Source organism: Artemia franciscana, chromosome 21 (genome assembly GCF_032884065.1).
Source record: "Artemia franciscana chromosome 21, ASM3288406v1, whole genome shotgun sequence".
Lineage (NCBI taxonomy): Eukaryota > Metazoa > Arthropoda > Branchiopoda > Anostraca > Artemiidae > Artemia > Artemia franciscana.
The window spans coordinates 2,754,200-2,777,778 of record NC_088883.1 but is presented as its reverse complement, the minus strand read 5'-3'; the positions used below and the strand labels follow the sequence as shown (position 1 = coordinate 2,777,778).

At 35.5% G+C, this 23,579-nt stretch overlaps 1 protein-coding gene and 1 non-coding gene across 4 annotated transcripts in view; both read right to left on the bottom strand.

Annotated features, from left to right (window-relative positions):
* LOC136040774 (major facilitator superfamily domain-containing protein 6-like) overlaps window positions 1–23,579 on the bottom strand; it is a 95,081-nt gene that overhangs the window by 43,640 nt on the left and 27,862 nt on the right. For all 3 annotated transcript variants that reach the window (XM_065725099.1, XM_065725098.1, XM_065725100.1), the window contains exons 4-5: window positions 8,217–8,367; window positions 3,075–3,262 (exon numbers count right to left, since the gene is read on the bottom strand). In XM_065725099.1, coding sequence (XP_065581171.1) covers window positions 3,075–3,262; window positions 8,217–8,367 — 339 coding nt within the window. The remainder of the gene's footprint in view (window positions 1–3,074; window positions 3,263–8,216; window positions 8,368–23,579) is intronic.
* Trnav-aac (transfer RNA valine (anticodon AAC)) lies at window positions 14,649–14,721 on the bottom strand. Its single transcript has one exon. It is a non-coding gene; the product is annotated as a tRNA-Val (tRNA).

The following is a 23,579-nucleotide window of genomic DNA, read 5'->3' as shown; positions in this document are numbered from 1 at the left end:
ATTTATCTAAAATTAAAGTAATTAAACTAAAAGGCGTCAGCTTTTATTTTAGGCATTGTATGTTGTTTTGAATCAAATTCAATTAAAAAAGAAGAAAAAAACAAGCTTTTCTTTCCCAAAAGAGAAAGATAAAATCCTAAAATAAACAATTACCTTTTACGTACAGAGAAGGAGGGGGTCTTTCACCACCGTAACTACCACTCTTTATAAAATAGAATAATTTTAGTTCATTTTAGGTCTTTAAGTCACTCTTTTTAAAGTGAAAAAAAAATTGTTTCGCTAATTAAATTTATGTTTCTTTCGTAGGCAAATCAAGCTTTTTCGAAGACAAGTTAAGACTATTGTTAAAACTTTAAGTTTTTAAGTATTATCTAGTAATAAGCATTCTATTTAAGTATCTAAGTAAACTTTAAGTATTAAATACTTAAGTATTGTTAGTAATTTAAAGAGAAAAACTGACTTGTATAATAAGTCAGACTAAATCGTGGTAGAGATTGTCCTTTTTTTTATTATGACATTCATAAAAAGAAAAAAAGAAATCCAAATACAAATAAAACTACAAGAACAAACCATAATGAAAGATCTAAGGCTGAAATGGCTAACCATGACAAAAACAAAGAGAAAAGAAAATCTGAAGATGAAGAAAACAAACAGGACGACGGCCAGTGAGTCAATGCATCTTTCAACGCTAAGAAACAAAGATAAAATCTAAAATAAACTAAACTTAAAACCAAGAAATAAAACAAAATCAATATTTATACATACAATTGTTGCTACTGCAATTGAGCAGAACAGAAGCTAAATAAAATTGCTTCAATGAGAACATTGAAGCGACTGACAATTTTAGGTTGCTCAATCGCAGTAGCAACAATTGTGTCTTTTTTTCTTGTTTTAGATTTTATTTAGCTTTAGGCTAATTTAGATTTTATCTTTGTTTAATACAGGCGAAATATCCGCGTCATTTTAGTTCGTCTTTTCCTTCTACTCCCCATAGTCCCTTTTGTTTTTCTCATCTTGAGATTTCCCTGTATCTTTGTTTTTATTTACCATAATAAATGGCGTCTCTTTCGTTTCGACATTGCTAAATATGTTGTTTTTTGGGAGGGAAGGGGGGAGGGGGTCAAGACCCAGCTTAGTGTTGGTTTAAGACCAACAGAGCGTCGGTTCCCCTTTTACATGGAGTCAAGCAACAGCCCCACAATTTGAAATGGTAGTCAATACATAGACAATTGAGCGCATTTAAAGCCCAAAGGTCATAACTGAAATACAGAATCTGAAAATAAAATATAACCGCCTTAAAATTCAAGCATAAAAACATTAAATGGATTTTTTATGTGAATTAAGACTCTATTGATTTTCATACTTGTTTTTAATTATTTGGGAATTTATAGATTTCAATTTACCCACAGACGTTAGATTACTTCTAGAAATTTCTTCTTAGAGTATCAAGGACATGAATCTACAAAACTGTTTTTGCCATGTGGACCCAGATTGGGTTATTTTTCTTTTGGCTACTTCAAATTATTGAAGTTTTTAGGGCAATGCCACAATTTCAACAGTTTTGCCACGTTGAACCGTGAGAACAAATGAGCTAAACTAATTAGCTAAATTCAACAATGTTTTTCACCCGTAAAAGTTCAAACCTTGACAATCTGTTGATTTTTTACAGCAAGTACACTTTCTATTGAAAATAAATCTTCTTAAGCTATTTGTTCTCATATTTTTCTAACTTATTTATGCCGATTTTCCACCCTCATTTTTTGTATTAGCCACTACTGAAAACTGCATAGCAGCATTTGAAGGTATTTCTAGTGAAAAAATAAAATTCTCGATTTTTTCTAAGATATAAATGAACTAGTAAAAACATCCCTACCTTCTTTCCGACCTAGTTTTTCCACTGAGATTTTTTATTTAGATTTTCCGTGTTGGCAAATACAAATTTTGCTTAAAAACTTTTTTCTATCAAATAATTTACGGTTCCACTCTTGTTTTCATTAATTTATGACCGTTTTAAGTTATAATTTATTAAAATTTAATTTATTCTTTAATTCTCTTTATTAATAAAGAAGATGTAACGACTTGCCTCACTGTCTCCTTTCTACAAATTTATGAGTAGTGTTAGTCAATCAACTTGATTTAAGTTTACTATATAATTTAAAGCTGAACTACAATTTATTTTCAACTTAGGTTGGATTTCTTGATTCATGTTAGTTTCTAATCGTTTTTAAGTTTGATTTCTTTTGTGAATAAGTTTATAATTCTTTTTGGGTTTTAATGTAGCTCTTTAGTTTTCACAGAAAATAGTTTTCTTTTTGTTTATTTCTACTTTAAAATAAATTTTGTTTTGAAGAGCAATCTTTGCAATAGAAGTAGAAAGTATTAGTGGGGTTAGTATCCCCATATTTAGTTTCAAATATCAATATCTAAAGTACCCAAACTTCGAAAAGAATGGAAATGTTAATAACAGAATTTTCGACTGATTTTACAGTTAAAGATCAATGGAAATTAAGGAACTTTCAATTAAAAGTGCATAAAATCCCATCCAAAATTACATATCTTAATTCTTTAGCCCCTAAAAACAGTTCAATTTTATTCCACACTATAATAAGGACTAAAAAAACTTAATCCTGGAAGCCACTGCAATGCCAAAGCCATTATATAAAAGAGGCCCAAGTAAAACGATTTTTTTTTTAATTCCTCGGTCCCCATGAAAAGGTTTCATTTTATTCCTCACCGTAATAGAAATTCGCAAATCCTTGTTTATCAAAGCCACTGCAATGTCAAAGCCCCGTTACTAGTCCAGAAAAAGCCCAAACAAAATCAAATAATATTGTTCCTCAGGCCCCAAGAAAAAGTTCTATTTTATTCTTCAGTGTAATAGGAATTTAAAAACCCTAATCCTTGAAGCCCATACGATATTTTTAATCCCCAGCCCCCCAAGAAGCAGTTCGATTTTATTCTTTAGCATAATAGGAACTTAAAAACCCTAATGAAGCCCCTACTATGTTTTAATCCTCAACCACCCAAGAGGCAGTTCGATTTTGTTCCCAGCGTAAAGAATTTAGAAAGAAAACCTTGATTCTTGAAGCCACTACGAGGTCGAGGCCCATGAGAACAATAAGAATAATGAAGCATGGAGTGTAGTTTGTGTAGGTGAGGCCACTTGACGCCACTTCAATTATAAAACCAGTAAGTGTTATAAGAACTCCCCAACCAACAGCTCCCCAGAGCCTCTGCGCTCCATACTTTGAAGAGTCAGCTCCTGAAAATAAACTTTTAATGTAAACAATAGGATTATTTCTGATATAACCTAATAAACCGCAACCCAAAGAACGTAGGAAGCTAAGGAAATCTGAATCTTTGCCTCTTCAAAAGAAACCACGGTTATTTAGTTACAGCCCACAAATAAACATTAGAGATGACATTGCAGATTAATAGAAAATGTAAAAAATCATTACGAAATACCAAATACCACCAAGATACAACAATCATTGTTACTAATAAACAAAAAAAAAAAAGAATAAAAAAAAGACAAATAAAAAAACAATAATCATCGAAAGAATAGAGAGCAAAATAAATATAAACAATAAAGAGCAAAATAAATATTCAAAACGAAATATTCGAGTAATTTTAACTAAAATAATGGTTAATAAGCATGTGTAATAGCTTTACGGTGGATGGCGTCCCCCCAGAAAATACCCCCCTCCATTAAAAAAATACCCAGCCTCCGCGTAATAGACCCCCCCCCGTGGAAAATAAGGCTTTCGAGATCTGAGAGTTCTATATGAGTTTTTTTTCCATAAACGGAAGCAATTTTCGTACACCACTCACTCAAGTTTACGCTGTGTAAAACTCGAGAACAAACGTGTTTATTCGTTAGTTTCTTTCAGCTTAGCATGAGAAAAGACAAAAAAGGCAAGTGACAGATTAGATGGGATTTAAGTGACAGATTAGATGCACATAAGAAGAGAAGGCTTAAGTTTTTGGACGGTTTGAAGTCAGAAAACAATTTTTAGTTCATAATATGCAGAATAACTTACTAAACACATTTTGAATGCAGACCCGCTTTACTTTACCCCCCCCCTCTCCCCTCCAATGGGCTAATATATTTTATATATTTCCCATCTATTCTGTCACTTGTCTTTGTCTTGTCTCACACTAAGCTGAAAGAAACTAACGAAAAAACCGGTTTGTTCTCGAGTTTTACACAGCGTAAACTTAAGTGAGTGGCGTATCACAGACAGGTACCAAAATTCCTTCCCCTACGGAAAAAAACCCAGATAAAATTCTCAAATTTGAAAAGCCCTATTTTCCAAGGAGGTATCTACCGGGGGGGGGGAGGTATTTACCGGGGGAAATTTCTGTGGGGGGCATTTTCTACGGGAGGTATTTTCCGGGGTGTAAACACCATACGGAGGGGGGTATTTTCCGGGGTGTAAACGCCAGGCGGGGGAGGTAAACGTCTAGAACCTAGCTTTAAATTGTATAAATTATCTATTTCAGAAGGAAAGCCCTAGGTGGTCATCATTATTATCAGCCTAAATGAGTTATTATTTCTTAATATGTAACTGGAATTGGTAAGCAATTCTCTTCTTTATTACTATAATCTCTTGTCAGAATCACACCAATGGGAAGGCTTAAAAACGAAGAATTCTCTTTATATGTACGCATTTACATACAACCTACAATTGAACAATAGAAATAACACTGTGGAATAAGCTCAATATGAACAAAAAGGAGCATTTAAAGGAGCACTAAATGACTCCCTGTGAAATGGTGACGACCATGTCATTCCGAAACCTGATTTTCGTTTTTAGCCATTTATCTTGAGGTGTTTTAAAGATGTCACTGATCCAACATGGTTCCACATGCTAAATGCCATATGTCAGGAGCTATATTTGGTTGCTGAGACACGATGTGGCCACCCCTGACACATATAACACCAACTTGAAGATCACATTCACGGACATGAGATCATTACTTTAAAGGAGCAATGTGAATGGGTCATCAAATCAAAATGAAGATTTCCACCCGAAGGCAAGGAAGACTACAGCCACCCCTGGTCATCTTTAGGCAATCTTTTCTTTTAACCTATTATTATGCTCTAAAAAACTAAAATATCAATGTTCGGACCCTATTACATTTATTGCTTTTCTTCGTCAGAGACATCGATTTTCATGTAAATAATCTTAAATACCTTCCCACATAGGAATGTAAGAAGATGATAAATGTTTCATTTGAACATACTTGCAAGCAATGCACGCAATCAGCGTTCTGGTTCAAGTTATTTCAAGTTTATACATTGATAATAGTTACCAATATCTGGTAGAGAGTCAAGCTTGTTGATTAGTTCTTAGAGAAGAAAAGAATAGAGACAGAGAAAACTTATAGTTTCTGGAAGTAGACAAGGATGTCGATCACAGAGTAGGCCATCTTTTGACGGGGCCAAGGGTTCCAGGAATTTTCCTTTAAACCAGGTCGTGAAATATTATACGTTACGTTTGAGCGTTTTGCAAGCAATACTAACTTCATATTTATTTTAGTGCTCTCTACAAGGACCGACGATACAATGTGGCAGAAAGACAAGTTGTGCAGAGGGCCGTTTACTAAAACGGTTTAGGATCTTATTAAAAATCATATAAAGAGTGGACTAACGATAAATGAATTTATGGTCACAAAATTTGACTTCACCAAGCCTTCCCGTTAAATATTTAAGATCTCGAGTTAGGGATACTTCCACTAGAAGTACTCATCCACTTCCTCTGTTACTGGGCCTAAGTATCTATATAAGTTTCCATTAAAAACGATTCTTCTTAGCAGGAATTCCTTTTAACCTTTTTGTTGTAGCTACTGACAGTAGTTTGTCTTGAAAAACTAGCTCAGGTCATTATTTAACCAGTAATTTTGAGATTAACTACTTAATTGACATTTATCCAGGGCATGCGTTCTTTCACTAGAAGCAATAGCATTATAACAAACCGTAAGCTAAAGAACATAGGAACCTAAAGATGATAAAATCAATGGCACCTTCTAAATAAATCACATATGACCCAAATACCAGTTCCAAAGAGTTCGAGTCAGTACTAATTTTCTTCTGGAGGAGACAGTTTAAGGAGTCGCCAGGAGCCAGTTTTCACAATATAATTTTTTTTTTAAATTTATTATATATCATTACGGACTAGTATAGCCTTCTATTTATTCAATCTTTATGTTCAACAATCTTTTCAAAAGTAAATGGCCCTGATTTCCCAATTCAAGGGCTGCGTCCTCGTTTTAATTTTGAATTCAGCACGATAACAATTAATTTACTTTTCAAGAATGACTATGAATATTATTGAATTGCCAACTACAATGGGTGCTTGTCCATTATTCAGAAAACCTCCAGGAATTTTGATCTGCAAGATCTGAAAAAAACAGGTTTAGGTTTCTGAATCTGCAGACAATTGGCTTAGGCTCAGCGGAAAAACTATACATTAGATATATTTTAATTAAATATTTAATACATAGAGTTGGTATTTTTGTTAGGTTAGGTTACATTTGCATGCACCCCGCTACACTTAGCCCCCACCCCCTTCTAATGTGCAAATATATAGCCCAAAATATCGAATATCCTATCTATCTCCCAATGAGTCTCAGTTATTTCAACCCATGTACCTGTAAATTGAATCAAATTGGGTTTGGTTTGAATAATGAACAAGTACCCTATAATGAAATCTAAAAACCCTCTGTCTTGCGACACTATGGCTACACGATTGTATTCCCTTTTAAATCAAGGCAGCAACACTAGGACTGTTTCGTAATCCATCTGGAAAAGGATGAAAAGTAGAATGTCGTTACGAGAGAACAAAATTATCCTGTTCCATAAGGAAAAGAAAGTTTTAGAGATCTTCTGCCATTTTGAAAAAAGAATTTTCCAATGTGTTGTATGTCCTATCTACTAGTACTGTAACCGACCGTCAGCATTTTTCCTGAGAGCGAAATGATCTTACGAGCAAAATTATCCTATCCCACTCATTTATTTTCACGTTCATTAGCGACGGAAAGAAAACGAAGCTGAAAGGATTCCATTAGCTGGAAAACGAGCATTCGAAAATAGGTCAAAAGATTTTGAGGAAATAGGAACTTCGTATTAAAGAGTAAAGACTGAGGATGTGGACAGACTGGAGTAGAAGAAGAATGCGGGCATTTGTGTTGGTCAAAGACGGCTTGATACTGTGCTGAATTTTCAGTGCTAGTAGAAATTCTAACAATAAAAAACCCGAAAAGACTATATGGCCCTAGGTCTTATGGTATTATAGTTGTAAGTTTCTTTTACTTTATTAATTCAACAGGGTAATGTTTCACTGATATTTCAAAATCTTTGACCATGAATGAAAAAAAACCAAAGATTTTCCACAACTAAGTCCCAGGGCATAAAAGTTGTAATCTTTTTACTCTGTATTCAACGCCGTAACAGATTTTCATAAACTTTTAACCACGAAGAGAAACTAAGCAACTTAGCTTACATTTTCTAACCCTAACGCTTGAGGCCCTAGAATTATAAGAATTAAGACTGTTTTCAAATTTTTTTTAAGAAGGTAGCGCCAGACTAATTCTCAGGAGTGGCTTTAAACGACTTTCTAACCTTAAGGCTTGCAGCAGTTAAACTCAAAGCTTTTTTGCTCTTCAATAAACAGGAAAACGATACACTGGTATTTCAGGTTTAGGTTGCACAAGGTTATTCAAGGTCAGGTTACATTTTGCATGCACCCCGCTATAAGTGTAAACATGAAATTAACATTTAAGGGTAAACACTTAAACATTTAAGTGCAAACATGAGACGAATTCATCTTTCAACGCTTATATATAATGACACTAGACTCATGTTTTTTTTGTCTTTTAATCCAAAGCAGCAACGTTACGCTGATATTTCAATATTTTAAAAAAAGGATGAAAGATAAAAAAGGCGATGGCTTTCTAAATCCATGTCTTGTGGCACTTGAATTATAAGCATTTTATTTAACCTGCATTCAACTAGGAAACACTACACTGATTTTTCAAAAGCATTTCACCACTCAACTTAGACGTTGTAGCCCTCATACTTGTGGCACAAGAGTTATAAGCTTACTTTTTACATTTATAGATTTTGTTTTCAAATGGTCTGTTTAACATTGTAACAGTACACTGTTAAAATTTTTGTTAAATTAGCTGAAACATATTAGTTTGAATATACTTACCTAATACAGCGAAAGTCAAGCTGTCTGACATACTAACACTGACAGAAAAAAACGACCAAGCAATAAAGGTTAGGGAAAATAAAGCAATAAATTGGTCTGTGCCGTATGGACTTTCCACTGGTACCGGGGTTCGAACATGAGTCATCAGGTACTGAAAAACAAGAAGTAACTTGATCATAATAATTTAATGAACATGCAATTGATGTGTCACTCATTTTAGTGTAACCATAGAATAAAAATCGCAAATAGAATACAGATAGTGATTTGATAATTGCAACATACTTGTCATGAAAATATTAGGCAACAAGCGATAAAACTCACTACTATTGATAGTAGTACACATAAAAATAATAAAAAAAGGAGTAGTTATAAAAGAATAATTAATATGCACATTTCGTTTTAACTATTCATGTGCGGAGAGCCAAAATCAAAACTTGCATTAATTCAAAAACCTTCAGAAATTAAATAAACAAAACAAGTTTTTTAAACTGAAAGTAAGGGGCGATATTAAAACTTAAAACGAACAGAAATTACTCTGTACATGAAAGGGGCTATTCCCTCCTCGGTACCCCGCTCTTTGCGCTAAAGTTTTTTACTGTTTTAAAAAGTAGAGTTGAGAGAAAGAGTCAAACTTTAGCGTAAAGAGCTGGGCGTTGAGGAGGGAACAGCCCCTTTCATATACGAAGTAATTTCTGTTCGTTTTAAGTTTTAATATCGTTCCTTACTTTCAGTTAAAAAAACATTTTTTTTTTATTTTCAAGTAAGGAGCGACTTACTTGAAAAATGAAATTTGAAAACAATGGATGCATGAAAAGAATGGACTTTTAAAGCTGTTCTAATTGTATAAATTAAGTTTAGTTATACCCATCAGAAGCTACGAGCCTGAAGAAATTTGCCTAATTGTCGAGGAAGGAGGGAACACTCCTCCCTAAAGTCAAGTAATCTTAATGAAAATCCCCCCATTAGACTCAGCACACTAGAGAGCCCTATTATAGAGATTTTAAGCTCCCATCTACAAAAATGTTAACTTTGGTATTTTTTTTTGCCAGAAGACACATCAATAAATGCGTGTTTATTTAATTTTTTTTTTTTTTATTTCCCTAGAGGTGATCTCAGAAATCAATGGTCCTACAAGATCGGATGATGGTTCATTCAAACGGAAGTAAAAAGTTACAGTCCTCTTTTTAAGTAACCAAAAAAATTGGAGGGTATTTAGCCCCTCCAACGCCCATTTTTCCTTAAAGATATCCGATAACAGTTTTTAGAAAGCCATATAATTCAACACAGTTGAGAGTTCCAATAGCTATACCTCTGGGAATGACATGACCCCTCGCAGTCCCTGAAGAAAGGGCTGTAAGTTATGCAATTTACCCACTGTTTGTGTATAGCATTTTCTATTGATAACTGCAGGGCTCTTTTATGGGTGGGGGGAGAGGTGGATTTTCCACGGCGAGAATTTGCAGTGGGAAAGAAAGTTTCAGTGGTTGGGTTCCAGAGAAATTTAGACGAGATGGAGGGCATTTCAGGCATTATTTGAAAAACAGTCAGAAATTAAATTAATTTTTTTTCAAATAAACTTAAAATAGGACTTAAAATGAACAGAAATTATTCGGAATATGAGAGGAGGGCTGCCCCTTACCCAACCCTTGCTCTTTAGGCAAAAGTTTGACTTTTTATCAAAATTCTTTAAAAAAGAGTACTCGAATACGAGGGCCCTTGAATTTGAATGAGAAATATTTTGAAGAACTTTAAGGCTTCGACGTAAAGAGCGAGGGTTGAGGATGGGGCAGCCCTCCTGATGTGTAGAATTGATTATCTTCATTCATTATCAATCATTTCATTTCTTCTGCACTGAAATGATTATCTTCATTTCAAGGTTTACTCCTTACTTTCAGTCGGAAAACAAACTTGTTTTTAATTTAATTTTAGAAACGTTGATTAGACTAGTAAAAAAAAAAAAAAAAAAACAGGGAAAGCCTTTTAAGCGCAGTCGGAAAACTTCCCAAGAATTTCAGTTGTATATATTGATAAGACTTCTTGTTAGGATGGAATATCCAGCCAAATCGCGTAAAGGTTTGTTTTTTTAGCCATTGATTTGATATCGACTTTTCTGATCTATTTCGTCATATACTAAAATTGGATTCTGCCATATATCTATTCTTGTAACTACAGAACAGAGAGTAATTTAACAAAAAAAATTATATACGAAATATTTATTACATGAATTTTTTAACATGAAATATTTATTCTAGCAAAATGGCTAAAAAATGGCCGTTTTCTTTTTTTGAAAGCGGAGGCATTACATAAATATAGTTATATGTTTGGATAGTTCAGGAGTTAGTTCCACTAAGAGGATTGAAGATGAGATGAAAAAAAGAGATTAAAAGTTTAGACTTTCGAATCTTATTCTCAAGACATTTGTAAAGTGATATTGACACAGCTTTAAAGCTTGTCTCCCATTCTTAGACGTACATCTAGCAAGATATTTACAATCAGCCTCACCCAGTGCTTTTCTTTTTTGTTTTTATTTTTGACAAAATACAAATCGCTGACCAGTTTTATTTTTTATTTTTAGATATGCCTCAAAAAGACAGAAACGCGCCAAAAGTGAACTGAGATTCTCGACGAACATGCCAAATTCCAATTTTGCACTCTGATAAAAAACAAAGACAACATTTGACAAATTACAGCTAAGTATCCGGTTTAAGAACAGCGCTGCCAAGCATAAAATGGCATAGTCATAAAAGCAAAAAACATTCCAAGCATTAAAAGTTTAATTTTTCCCACAAAAACCCTTTTCAAAAGCACTAACTTCAAGAATTTAACGCGCATCCACCTCAGAAAAGAACCAACATGACCGAAACCTGGGGATAGTGCCCTAAAGTCTAGAACCAAAAATAACAAGAGGAATTACTTTCTAACAATTTCGTCTGATTGGTTTACGCTTGAGTCTATTTTCTTAAACCAGTCACATAATTCCTTTAACGTGACTGGAATGATTTTGATGCGGTAACTAATACTTAGAGACGAATCCGGGCTTACAAAGAAATATTCTTTTTGGAGAGACGAATGACCACTCCTTCTTAAACCTAATTAAATAAAAAACAAGTTTTTTTTTAACTGAAAGTAAGAAGCGACATTAAAACTTCAAACGAACAGAAATTACTCCGCATATGAAAGGTGCTGTTCCCTCCCCAACACCCCGCTCTTTACGCTATAGCTTTTCACTGTTTTAAAAAGTAGGGTTGAGAGAAAGAGTCAAACTTTAGCATATAGAACGGGGTGTTGAGGCGAAAACAGCCCCTTTCATACACGGAGTAATTTCTGTTCGTTTTAAGTTTTAATGTCGTTCCTTACTTTCAGTTAAAAAAAAACATGTTTTTTTATTTAGTTTCTGAACGTTTTTTAATTAATGCATGTTCGATTTTTGCTCTCCGCAAATGAAAAATCAAAGCGCAAATGAAAATTTGCGTATTAATATTTTTTTTTGCTAAATGGCTTTTTCTTAGTTTTGATCAGACGATTTTAAGAAAAGGGGTGGAGGAGGAGGCCTAGTTACCCTCCGATTTCTCGGCAACTAGAATTTTTAACGAACGTTTTATTAATGAAAAATATACGTAAATTACAAATTAGCTTCCTTAACGAACTTCTATATTCGTATATTTTTATTATGTATATGAGGGGGTTTGCCCCCTCGGTAATACCTCGCTCTTTACAATAAAGCTTTAATTTTGTCTCAATTCTTTAAGAATGACCCCTGAATCAAAAAGGATGTAGAATAGATAGTTGAAATTACTAACAATACTTTAGCGTAAAGAGCGAGGTATTTAGGAGGAGATGAACTCCCAATATGCGTAATAATCTCTATTGTTTTAAGTTTTAATGATGGTCCTTAGTTTAGGTTGAAAAAACGTTTTCATATTTATTTTTTCATTGTTTTTTTTAAATAATGCTAGAAGATCCTGCGACCCCTTCATGGAAATTCCTCCAAGGAAAGATCCTACCATGTAGCCCCCCTCGACCCCCCCCCCCCCCAATATCCCCCAGAAAAGGTCTGCACACTTCCCAATAACAATTACTGTATGTAACCAATGGTCAAAGTTTGTAACTTGCAGCCCCTCCCCCGGGGACTGATGGGGAGTAAGTCAGCACCAAAGACATAATTATTATGTTTTTCGACTATGTTGAACAAAATGGCTATCTCAAAATTTTGATCCGTTGACTTTGGGAAAAATGAGCGCGGGAGGGGCTTAGGTGCCCTCCAATTTTTTGTCACTTAAAAAGGGCACTAGAACTTTTAATTTCCGTTAGAATAAGCCCTCTCACAGCATTCTAGGACCACTTAGTCAATACAATCATCCCTGGAGAAAACACATTTTGATAGGAGCTTGAAACTCCTACAGTAGGGTTCTCTAATAAGCCGAATGCGACGATGTGATTTTCGTTAAGATCCTATGACTTTTAGAGGGCATTTTCCCCTGTTTTCCAAAACAAGGAAACTTTTCCGGGGTCATAACTTTTGATTAGTAAGACTGAATTTGATGAAACTTATATATTTAAAATCAGCGTAAAAATCCGATTCTTTTGTTGTATCTATTAGCATCAAAATTCCGTTTTTTTTAGAGTTTCGTTTACTATTGAGCCGGGTCGCTCTTTACTACAGTTCGTTACCACGAACTATTTGATTAGTCCTTGTGTGTGAAATTCAGTAAAATTCTAGTTTAGGGGATTCATACAATCTTGAAGAGTAGCTGAGTTAAGTGAATTAACTGTTGAAGCCCATAAACAATAATTTTAACTAAACTCCTAACTCAGTAAAAAGAACAAAAACCTTTTTAGTCGCAACACTTTTTACAAATGATCCCTCTGTTTCCAGCACTGAAAATCCTACAAATCAGAAAGCATCTTTAATAGAAGGTGCTTATGCACTTCTGTTGGCACGTGCATGTCTAAATAGCAATCTGGGCTAAAATCTGGAGATATCACTGGTCAAGCCTGACAAAAACAAGAAAAAAACAAGAAAAGAAAAGTGAAGAAAATCAGTCAGTGAAAAAAATAGAATGATATAAAGGTACTTGTACATTTTTCAGAACACACTCAATAAGTGAAGCTAGGTTCTTTCGTGAAACAAACTACGATGCTGGTACCTTTTATGAGAACAGGAGCTAAGAGCTCATATGGCACTTGTGAGAAGGCCGGAAGAGCCAAAAGCTCATATGGCATGAACTCTAGCAAATTCCTAAGAATCAATAGATTGATTTAAAAGGAAAATCAGAGGCTTAATGCCGGTCGGGATTTAAAATAAGAGATCTGAGTTACGAGGTCCTTCTAAATATGAAATTTCATTAAGATCCGATCACTCCTTCGTAAGTTATAAATGCCTCATTTTTTCTAGTTTTCAGTTAACCCCCCCCCCCCCAACTCCCCCAAAGAGAGCGGATCCGTCCCAGTTCTGTCAATCACGCCTTTTCCCACCAAGTTTCATCCTGATCCCTCAACTCTAAGCGTTTTCCAAGATTTTAGGTTTCCCTGTCTAACTTCCCCCCCAATGTCACCGGATTCGGTCGGGATATAAAACAAAAGCTCTGAGACACCATATCCTTATAAATATCAAATTTCATTAAGATCCGATTACCCGTTCGTAAGTTCAAAATACCACATTTTTTCTAATTTTTCCGAATTAACCGTCCCCCCACTCCCCCCCCCCAGATGGTCAAATCGGGGAAACGATTTGACTCATGAAGGAATTAGAAACTATTTCTAAATTAATCTGGTCTGGTCCCTGTTACGTCTGCCAAATTTCATCGTCCTAGCTTATCTGGAAGTGCCTAAACTAGCAAAACCTGGACAGACAGACCAACAGACAGACCGACAGAATTTCCGATCGCTATTTGTCACTTAGTTAATACCAAGTGCCATAAAAACTGGTTTCATAGCCACAAAGACAAAACTCAATTTAGTTTGCTACGCATAGTGATAGAAGATAGTGTCTGGACATGGATTTTGAAAATGAATATTTGGGATTTGCCTAAGACTGAAAAAGAGGCAATTATATTTTTCCAGGATAAGGGGTTGTTGCCCACAACAAAACAGTGCGTCAATGGAGACACCATGACTTTATACTCTTACGAGAAGGAACGCATAGTGATAGAAGATACCTAACTTCACTTATTGAGTGTGCTCTAAATAATACACAAGTACCGATATAAATATTTCAGTCGAAACCCCTGCTCTACTGTCCTCAGTACAGAATTAAAAAAAGTATAAACATAACAGTCAACACAATAGTACAAAAAGACAAAATTAAAAGCAAACACTGAAATAAGAGATCTCTCTCAAGATTCTTTTATCTTAATGTTTGATTTTATTTAATTTTTTAGATTCTCTTGTAGACTTCTTTTCTATAATATTTTTTTAATAGGAAAAATAAAATGTTTCCACCCAGGATCGAACTGGGGACCTTCTGCGTGTTAGGCAGACGTGATAACCGCTACACCATGGAAACTTAAAAGAAGAAATGTTCAAAAGGCTAGTTAATAAAAATCTCCTTGAGTCCCAGGGATTCGTCATAATAATAGTGAAATGTATAATACAACAAGAGTTAAGAGCTCATATGGCACTTGTGACGAGGCGAGAAGAGCTAAGAGCCAAGAGATCATATGGTATGAGCTCTAACAAAATTCTATGAATCAATAGATTGATTTAAAAAGGAAAATAAGAGGCTTAATGCCGGTCAGGATTTAAAATAAGAGCTCTGAGTCACGATGTCCTTCTAAATATCAAAATTCATTAAGATCCAATCACCCACTCGTAAGTTATAAATACCTAATTTTTTCTAATTTTTCCTCTCCCTTTAGCCCCCCAGATGGTCGAATCTGGAAAAACGACTTTATCAAGTCAAATTGTGACGCTCCCTGACACGCCTATCAATTTCCATCGTCCTAGCACGTCCAGAAGCACCAAACTCGCCAAATCACTGAACCCCTCCCCCCCAACTCCCCCAAAGAGAGCGAATCCAGTACGATTCTGTCAATCACGTATCTAGGACATTTGTTTATTCTATCCACCAAACTTCATCCCGATTCCTACACTCCAAGGGTTTTTCCAAGATTTCCCCCTCCAAATCCCCCCAATGTCAAACAATCTGGTCGGGATTTGAAATAAGAGCTCTGAGACATGAATTCTTTATTAAGATCCGATCATCTATTCGGAAGATAAAAATACCCCAATTTTCACGTTTCCCAAGAATTCCGGTTTCCCCCTCCAACTCCCCCCAACGTCACAGGATCTGGTCGGAATTTAAAACAAGAACTTTAAAGCACAAGATCCTTCTAAATATCAAATTTCATTAAGATCTGGTCACCCTTTCGTAAGTTACAAATACCTCAATTTTCAAAATTACCCCCCTCCAATTCTACCAAAGAGAGCAGATCCGGTCCGGTTATGTCAGCCACGTATCTTAGACAGGTTTTTATTCTTCCCACCAGTTTCATCCTGATCTCACCGCTTTAAGTATTTTCTAAGATTGCCGGTCCCCCTCAACTGCCCCCCCCCAATTACGCTTGATCCGGTTGAGATTTAAAATAAGAGATCTGAGTTACGAGGTCCTTCTAAATATGAAGTTTCATGAAGATCCGATCACTCCTTCGTAAGTTAAAAATACGTCATTTTTTCTTATTTTTCAGAATTAACCCCCCCCCCAATAGATCGGATCCGTTCCAATTATGTAAATCACGTATGTAAGACTTCTGCTTATTTTTCCCACCAAGTTTCATCCCGATCCCTCCAATCTAAGCGTTTTCCATGATTTTAGGTTCCCCCAACCCAAACTTCCCCCAACGTCACCAGATCCAGTCAGGATTTAAAATAAGAGCTTTGAGACACGATATCCTTCTAAATATCAAATTTCATTGAGATCCGATAACCCGTTCGTAAGTTAAAAATACCCCATTATTTCTAATTTTTCAGAATTAGCCCCACCCCCCAACTACCCCAAAGAGAACGGATCCGTTCCGGTTATGTCAATCATGTATCTAGGACTCGTGATTATTTTTTCTACCAAGTTTTCATCCCGATCCCTCCACTCTAAGTGTTTGCAAGTTTTAGGTTTCCCCCTCCCAACTCCCCCCACCAATGTCACCAGATCTGGTCGGGTTTAAAATAAGAGCTCTGAGCCACGATATTCTTCTAAATATCAAATTTCATTGAGATCCGATCACCTGTTCGTAAGTTAAAAATACCTCATTTTTCTAATTTTTCAGAAATACCCCCCCCCCCCAACTATCCCAAAGAGAGCGGATCCGTTCCGTTTATGTCAATCATGTATCTAGCACTTGTGTTTATTTTTCCCACCAAGTCTCATCCCGATCCCTCCACTCTAAGTGTTTTCCAAGTTTTAGGTTTCCCCCTCCCAACTCCCCCCCATGTCACCAGATCCGGTCAGGATTTAAGATAAGAGCTCTAAGACACGATATCCTTCTAAACATCAAATTTCATTGAGATCCGATCACCCGTTCGTAAGTTAAAAATACCTAATTTTTTCTAATTTTTCAGAATTAACCGCCCCCCCCCCAGCTGCCCCAAAGAGAGCGGATCCGTTCCGATTATGTCAATCATGTATCTGGGACTTGTGCTTATTTTTCCCATCAAGTTTCATCCCGATCCCTCCACTCTAAGTGTTTTCCAAGATTTTAGGTTTCCCCCCTCCAACTCCCCCCAATGTCATCAGATCCGGTCGGGATTTAAAATAAGAGCTCTGAGACACAATATCATTCCAAACATCAAATTTCATTAAGATCCCATAACCCATTCATAAGTTAAAAATACTTCATTTTTTTATTTTTCCGAATTAACCGGCCCCCCACTCCCCCCAGATGGTCAAATTGGGAAAACGACTATTTCTAATTTAAGCTGGTCCCAGCCCTGATACGCCTGCCAAATTTCATCGTCCTAGCTTACCTGGAAGTGCCTAAAGTAGCAAAACCGGGACCGACAGACAGACAGACAGACCGACAAACCGACAGAATTGGCGATTGCTATGTGTCACTTGGCTAATAACAAGCGCCATAAAAATAGTACTAAAAGAAATAATAATAAGAAAACAATAACAATAATTTCAGACAATAATGAAAATAAAAAAAGGAAATATATACAAGATTCTATAATAGACACAAGAAATGGTGGAGACAGGTTTGTGCGAAACTAAACAACAACAAAAAACTAAACAACAAAATTATTAACTTATAATACGCAGCACATTTCTTTAATCATACTACCACGATTATTTTCATTGTTTCGCAGTCATTTTAAATAATATTCGATATCTAAAAAAGTTGAAATTATTTTACAATCAAAAGCTAGATCTAATAGTTTTGAGGGGGCAAGGGACCCTTTCACAAAGAAAACAAAGCATCAGCAGACGCAAAACAACAGAGTGATATATCAACTAAGCTGGGCTGCCAAATTGACACATTTTGTGTCAAAATGACACAATTTGATGTTGCGTGACACAATGACACATTCAGTCGAAAAGATGACACAATCGGCGAAAATGACACATTTTTCAATAAAAATTACACAATCGACGAAAATGCCACATTCTTCACTAAAAATGTTCAATAAATGTTTTCAATAAATTTTTCAATTTAATGTCAGAATTGATTGTCCCTAAAAACTTGCCTCGTTAGCCGCCTAGACACAAATTCATAGTATGTAACATTAATTTAATCGAATGATCCTATTTCTTTCATGAGGTTATAAAAACGTCGCGATTCGAAGATTTTAGGATAAGATTAAGTTTACTCCTTTTTGAACTGATTTGGAAAAAATTATATATTAAAAACTCTAAATAAAGATTTGACAATTAAATATGATACCACTTGTTGCAAAAACATTTGACACATTTTGTGAAACATTACGGAATCTGAGATAATAATGATAGATGGTAATAAGCTTACCTAAGCTATGGATGTCAGGTGATTGATTTTTCTAACGATAATTTCGACAGGACCAATCGAAATTATCGTTAGAAAAATCAATCACCTGACATCCATAGCTTAGGTAAGCTTATTACCATCTATCACTATCAAACAGTTCGTGGTAACGAACTGTAGTAAGGAGCGATCCGGCTCAATAGTAACCAAAACTCTAAAAAATTGAATTTTGATATCAATAGCTACATCAAAAGAATCGCATTTTAATGCTGATTTTAAATATATAAGTTTCATCAAGTTTAGTCTTACCCATCAAAAGTTACGAGCCTGGAAAAATTTGCCTTATTTAGGAAAATAGGGGGAAACACCCCCTAAAAGTCGTAGGATCTTAACGAAAATGACACCATCAGATTCAGCGTATCAGAGAACCCTACTGTAGAAGTTTCAAGCTCCTATCTACAAAAATGTGGAATTTTGCATTTTTTGCCAGAAGACAAATCACGGGTGCGTGTTTATTTGTTTGTTTTTTTTTTTTTTTTTTTCCCAGGGGTCATCGTATCGACCAAGTGGTCCTAGAATGTCGCAAGAGGGCTCATTCTAACGGAAATGAAAAGTTCTAGTGCCCTTTTTAAGTGACCAAAAAAATTGGAGGGCATCTAGGCCCCCTCCCACGCTCATTTTTTTCCCAAAGTCAATGGATCAAAATTTTGAGATAGCCATTTTGTTCAGCATAGTCGAAAATCATAATAACTATGTATTTGGGGGTGACTTACTCCCCCACAGTTCCTGGGGGAGGGGCTGCAAGTTACAAACTTCAACCAGTTTTTACATATAATAATGGTTATTGGGAAGTGTACAGACGTTTTCAGGGGGATTTTTTTGGTTTTGGGGGTAGGGTTGAGGGAGGGGGTTATGTGGGAGGATCTTTCCTTGGAGAAATATGCCATGGGGGAAAAAATTCAATGAAAAGGGCGCAGGACGAATCTGGTCACGTTAGAAAAAAACGTCAAATTCAGAGCTTAATATACAATGCTGGGTGTTCGGAGCCTCTCTATTATGGAGTATAATTTGAAAATAACACAACTATACGAGCGATAAAACATATATACCACAACCATAACTCAACTAACGAAAGAACTGCTAAGAGATAACACAACTATAAAGCGAAAACAGGTGAAAACTAACGGGAAAATAAACGAACTAAGAGGTGGAAGGGGCCCAGAGAAAAAATATAATCATTTTTCAATTTTGAGCCTAACTTCCGCAAAGGAGTAATAATGTCAGAAGCCCCGAAATACCGAATTATTTTCTTTTCAAACAGTTCGTGGTAAAGAACTGTAGTAAGGGGCGACCCGGCTCAATAGTAAACGGAACTCTAAAAAACGGAACTTTGATGCTAAAAGATACATCAAAAGAATCGAATTTTCACGCTGATTCTAAATATATAAGTTCCAACTAATTTAGTCTTTGTCATCAAAAGTTACGAGCCTCAGAAAATTTGCCCTATTTTGGAAAAAAGGGGGAAACATCCCCTAAAAGTCATAGAATCTTAACGAAAATCACACTATCGCATTCGGTATATCAGAGAACTCTATAGCAAAAATTTCAAGCTCCTATCTAAAAAAATGTGGAATTTCATATTTTTTGCCAGAAGACAAATCACGGGTGCGTGTTTATTTGTTTGTTTGTTGTTGTTTTTTTCTTTTCCCCAGGGGTCATCGTATCGACCAGGTGGTCTTAGAGTGTCGCAAGAGGGCTCATTCTTACGGAAATGAAAAGTTCTAGTGCCCTTTTAAGTGATAAAAAAATTGGAGGGCAAATAGGCCCCCTCCCACGCTAATTTTTTTCCAAAAGTCAACAGATTAAAATTTTAAGATAGCCATTTTGTTCCGCATAGTCGAAAACCATAATAACTATGTCTTTGGGAATGACTTACTCCCCCACAATTCCTGGGGGAGGGGCTGCAAGTTACCAACTTTGACCAGTGTTTACATATAGTAATGGTTATTGGGAAGTGTACAGACGTTTTAGCCAAAAAAAAAAAATTAATATACTAATTTCATTTCAATAATTTATGTGCGGAGAGCCAAAATAAAACATGCATTAATTCAAAAACGTTCAGAAATTAAATAAAAAAAACTAGTTTTTTTAACTGAAAGTAAGGAGCGACATTAAAACTTAAAACGAACAGAAATTACTCCGTATATGAAATGGGTTGTCCCCTCCGCAGTCCCTCGCTCTTTACGCTATATTTTGACTCTTTGCCACTATTCTACTTTTTAAAACAATTAAAAACTTTAGCTTAAAGAGCGAGAGACTGCGGAGGGGACAACCCATTTCATATACGGAGTAATTTCTGTTCGTTTTAAGTTTTAATGTCGCTCCTTACTTTCAGTTAAAAAACTAGTTTTTTTTATTTAATATGTATAAAAGTCAGGTTGGCCTCAGAATATGGAATCTGAGATGACACAAAAACCACATTTTTGGAAAAAATATGACACACTCCTTAAAAAAAAAATTGGCAGCCCTTCAACTAAGGCTATATAGCCTATGGGATTATCAAGGGGAAAGTGTGTATTATTTAGAAATTCCGCAAAAAAAATTGAGAATTGTGTTTTCCTGCCCCTATGTCAGTAATGGAATGTCGTATATATTTACCAGTAAATATTTTTTGGGTTGGTCACTTCTGAAGGAAACATATTAATAGAACAAAAATAATAAGGAAATAATAAAAAAAAATAATAATAAGGAAATAATCATTTTATGATATTTTTGTTATCAGTGTAGCACGAGTAGCATTCCCACACTCCAGAAAGAAACACAATAAAATTCTGGAAACCAGTTTAAAAAGCTCGAAAATACCTAAGCCATTTATAAAAGCACATCACTTTACATTAAACCCCCCCCTCCACCCCTAATGCGCAAATAAATGGCCTAAATTGCAAACGGTTGGTGGGAAGAAAGAAGTTGCGGAACTAAAAATTCATTGAGTGTATATGTGTGGATATGTGGGTAAGAATCTCTCATTTTGTCTGAGTTGCGGAATGAATGTTTTAGACGAGTGTTTGGAAGTGGATGCTGGTTAATTGAGCGGATGTCTGAGAGCAACGCTTGTGCTATTATTAGATAAAAATAACAAGCTTTTTCAACTGAAAGTAAGGAGCGACATTAAAACTTAAAACGAATTGAAATTATTACGTATATGAGCGGGATTACCCCCTCGTCAATACCTTGCTCTATACGCTAAAGTTTGAATTTTACCCCAATTCTTTATGAATGACTCATGAATCACAAAGGTCATTTAATTAGAATACAAAGTTCTTTTAACAGTGCTATAAACAACTTAAGTGTAAAGAGCGAGGTATTTACGAGGGGGGACCCCCTCATATACGTAATAGTTTCTTTCTTTTTAAGTTTTAATGTTACTCCTTACTTTCAGTTGAAAAAAACCTGTTTTTTTAATCTCATTTCTGATCGTTTTCGAATAATGCTGGGAAATCAGGCTCTCACTCCATTGAAAATTCCCTTCTCCCATGAAAGATCCTTTCACGTGATCCCCTCCCCCACCAGAAAAATCCCCCTGAAACGGTCTGTATACTTCCCAATAACCAATACTATATGTAAACAATGGGTACAGTTCATGACTTGCAGCCCTTCCCCTCGGGGCTGTGGGAGGTTAAGTCATCATCAAAGACATAGTTGTTAGATTTTTCGGTTATGCTAAAAACAAAATAGCTATCTCAAAATTTTGATCGTTTGAAATTGGGGAAAAACGAGCGTGTGAGGGGGGCTAGCTTCCCTCCAAGATTTTTGGTCACTTAAAAAGGGTAATAGAACATTTGATTTCCGATTAAATGAGCTCTCTCTCTCTCTCTCTCCCTCTCTCTCTCTCTCTCTCTCTCTCTCTCTCTCTCTCTCTCTCTCTCTCTCTCTCTCGATCTTCTACGATCACTGGTTCCATAAGATCACCCTTGGGAAACCAAAAAAATAATAATAATAATAAACACCCATCCGTGATGTTTCTTCTGGCAAAAAATGTAAAATACTATATTTTTGTACATAGGAGCTTGAAACCTCTGAAACAGGGTTCTCTGGTACGCTGAATCTAATGGTTTGATTTTTATTAGGATCATTTGATATTTAGAGGGTGTTTCCCCTTTTTCAAAAATTGGGCAAATTTTCTCAGGCCCGTAACCTTTGATGGGTACAGTAAAATTTGATGAATTTTACATATTTTGAATAAGCGTCCAAACTCGATTCTTTTGATATATAAATTATTATCAAGACTATTTCTTAGAGTTTCAGTTACTACTGAGTCGCATCACTCCCTACTTACGGTTCGTAACCACGAACTGTTTGTAACAGTTGTACAAGTTTCTTCAGATAGGGATTAAACAGAGGGAATTATGTCGGAGGGGATTTATTGTTAAGATTTTAGGAGCAGAATTTTATCACGGTTGTTGTTTGTCAGTTAAAACATAGACCTTGTTTTTTTTTGTATTTTTAAAGCTATATTTTTGGTCCTCGAGCTTTGTTTGTGCGCTGTATTTTGTGCTGCTATGGCCCGCAGGCTTTTTGCAATAAATCTTATATATCCTATCATATCTTATATAATTTGGGCTATATATTTGCTCGTTAGAGGGCGGGGTAAATTAAAGCTCTGCACTTTTAGGAATCATATAAGTATTTTAGAACATTTTAAAGTAGTCTTCACAGCTTTACGGTGTTTTATGATGGAGAGTTGAATCACTAAATACTTATGTTTTCCCCACATTTCATTGTAACCAACTCAAGAGAAACTATTTGAACAAAGAACCTATGACGTATCAGAAGATTCGAATAATGGACAAATAGGTACTTGTGTATTATACAGCAGACACTCAACTTTACGCTGTGTAGAACTCGAGAACAAACCGGTTTCTTCGTCAGTTTCTTTCACCTAAGCGTGAGACAAGACAAAAACAAGCGACATTTGGACAGTTTGAAGTTAGAAAACAATTCTTGCTACATAATATGCAGAAAAATTGTACCTAACATATTTTGCATGCAGACCCACAATACTTAACCCCCTCCTTGCTAATGTGCAAATATATAGCCCAAATTTGTTTCTAAAGTATTATATTTTCATCATATTTTGTGATAATTCATTAGGGTTTACCATTAGAGAAACATGTTCTAATTAAATGAAGCACTTGAGTGTTTGCCGTATAATACACAAGTACTGACAAATACATAAGTAGAGCTGTATCTGGGATCAACAGGCACGGGGCTCATTTTCAAAAAATGATTATGATATTTGGAAATAACATAAAGTAAGGAATCTATTGGTACCGTTTCTATTTGTTTAGCATGTTTCCATCAGAAGTGGCCATCCACTATATATTTACCCAGTGGCAGCTCGATCCTCTCTTACGACCGAGGCAAAATCTTG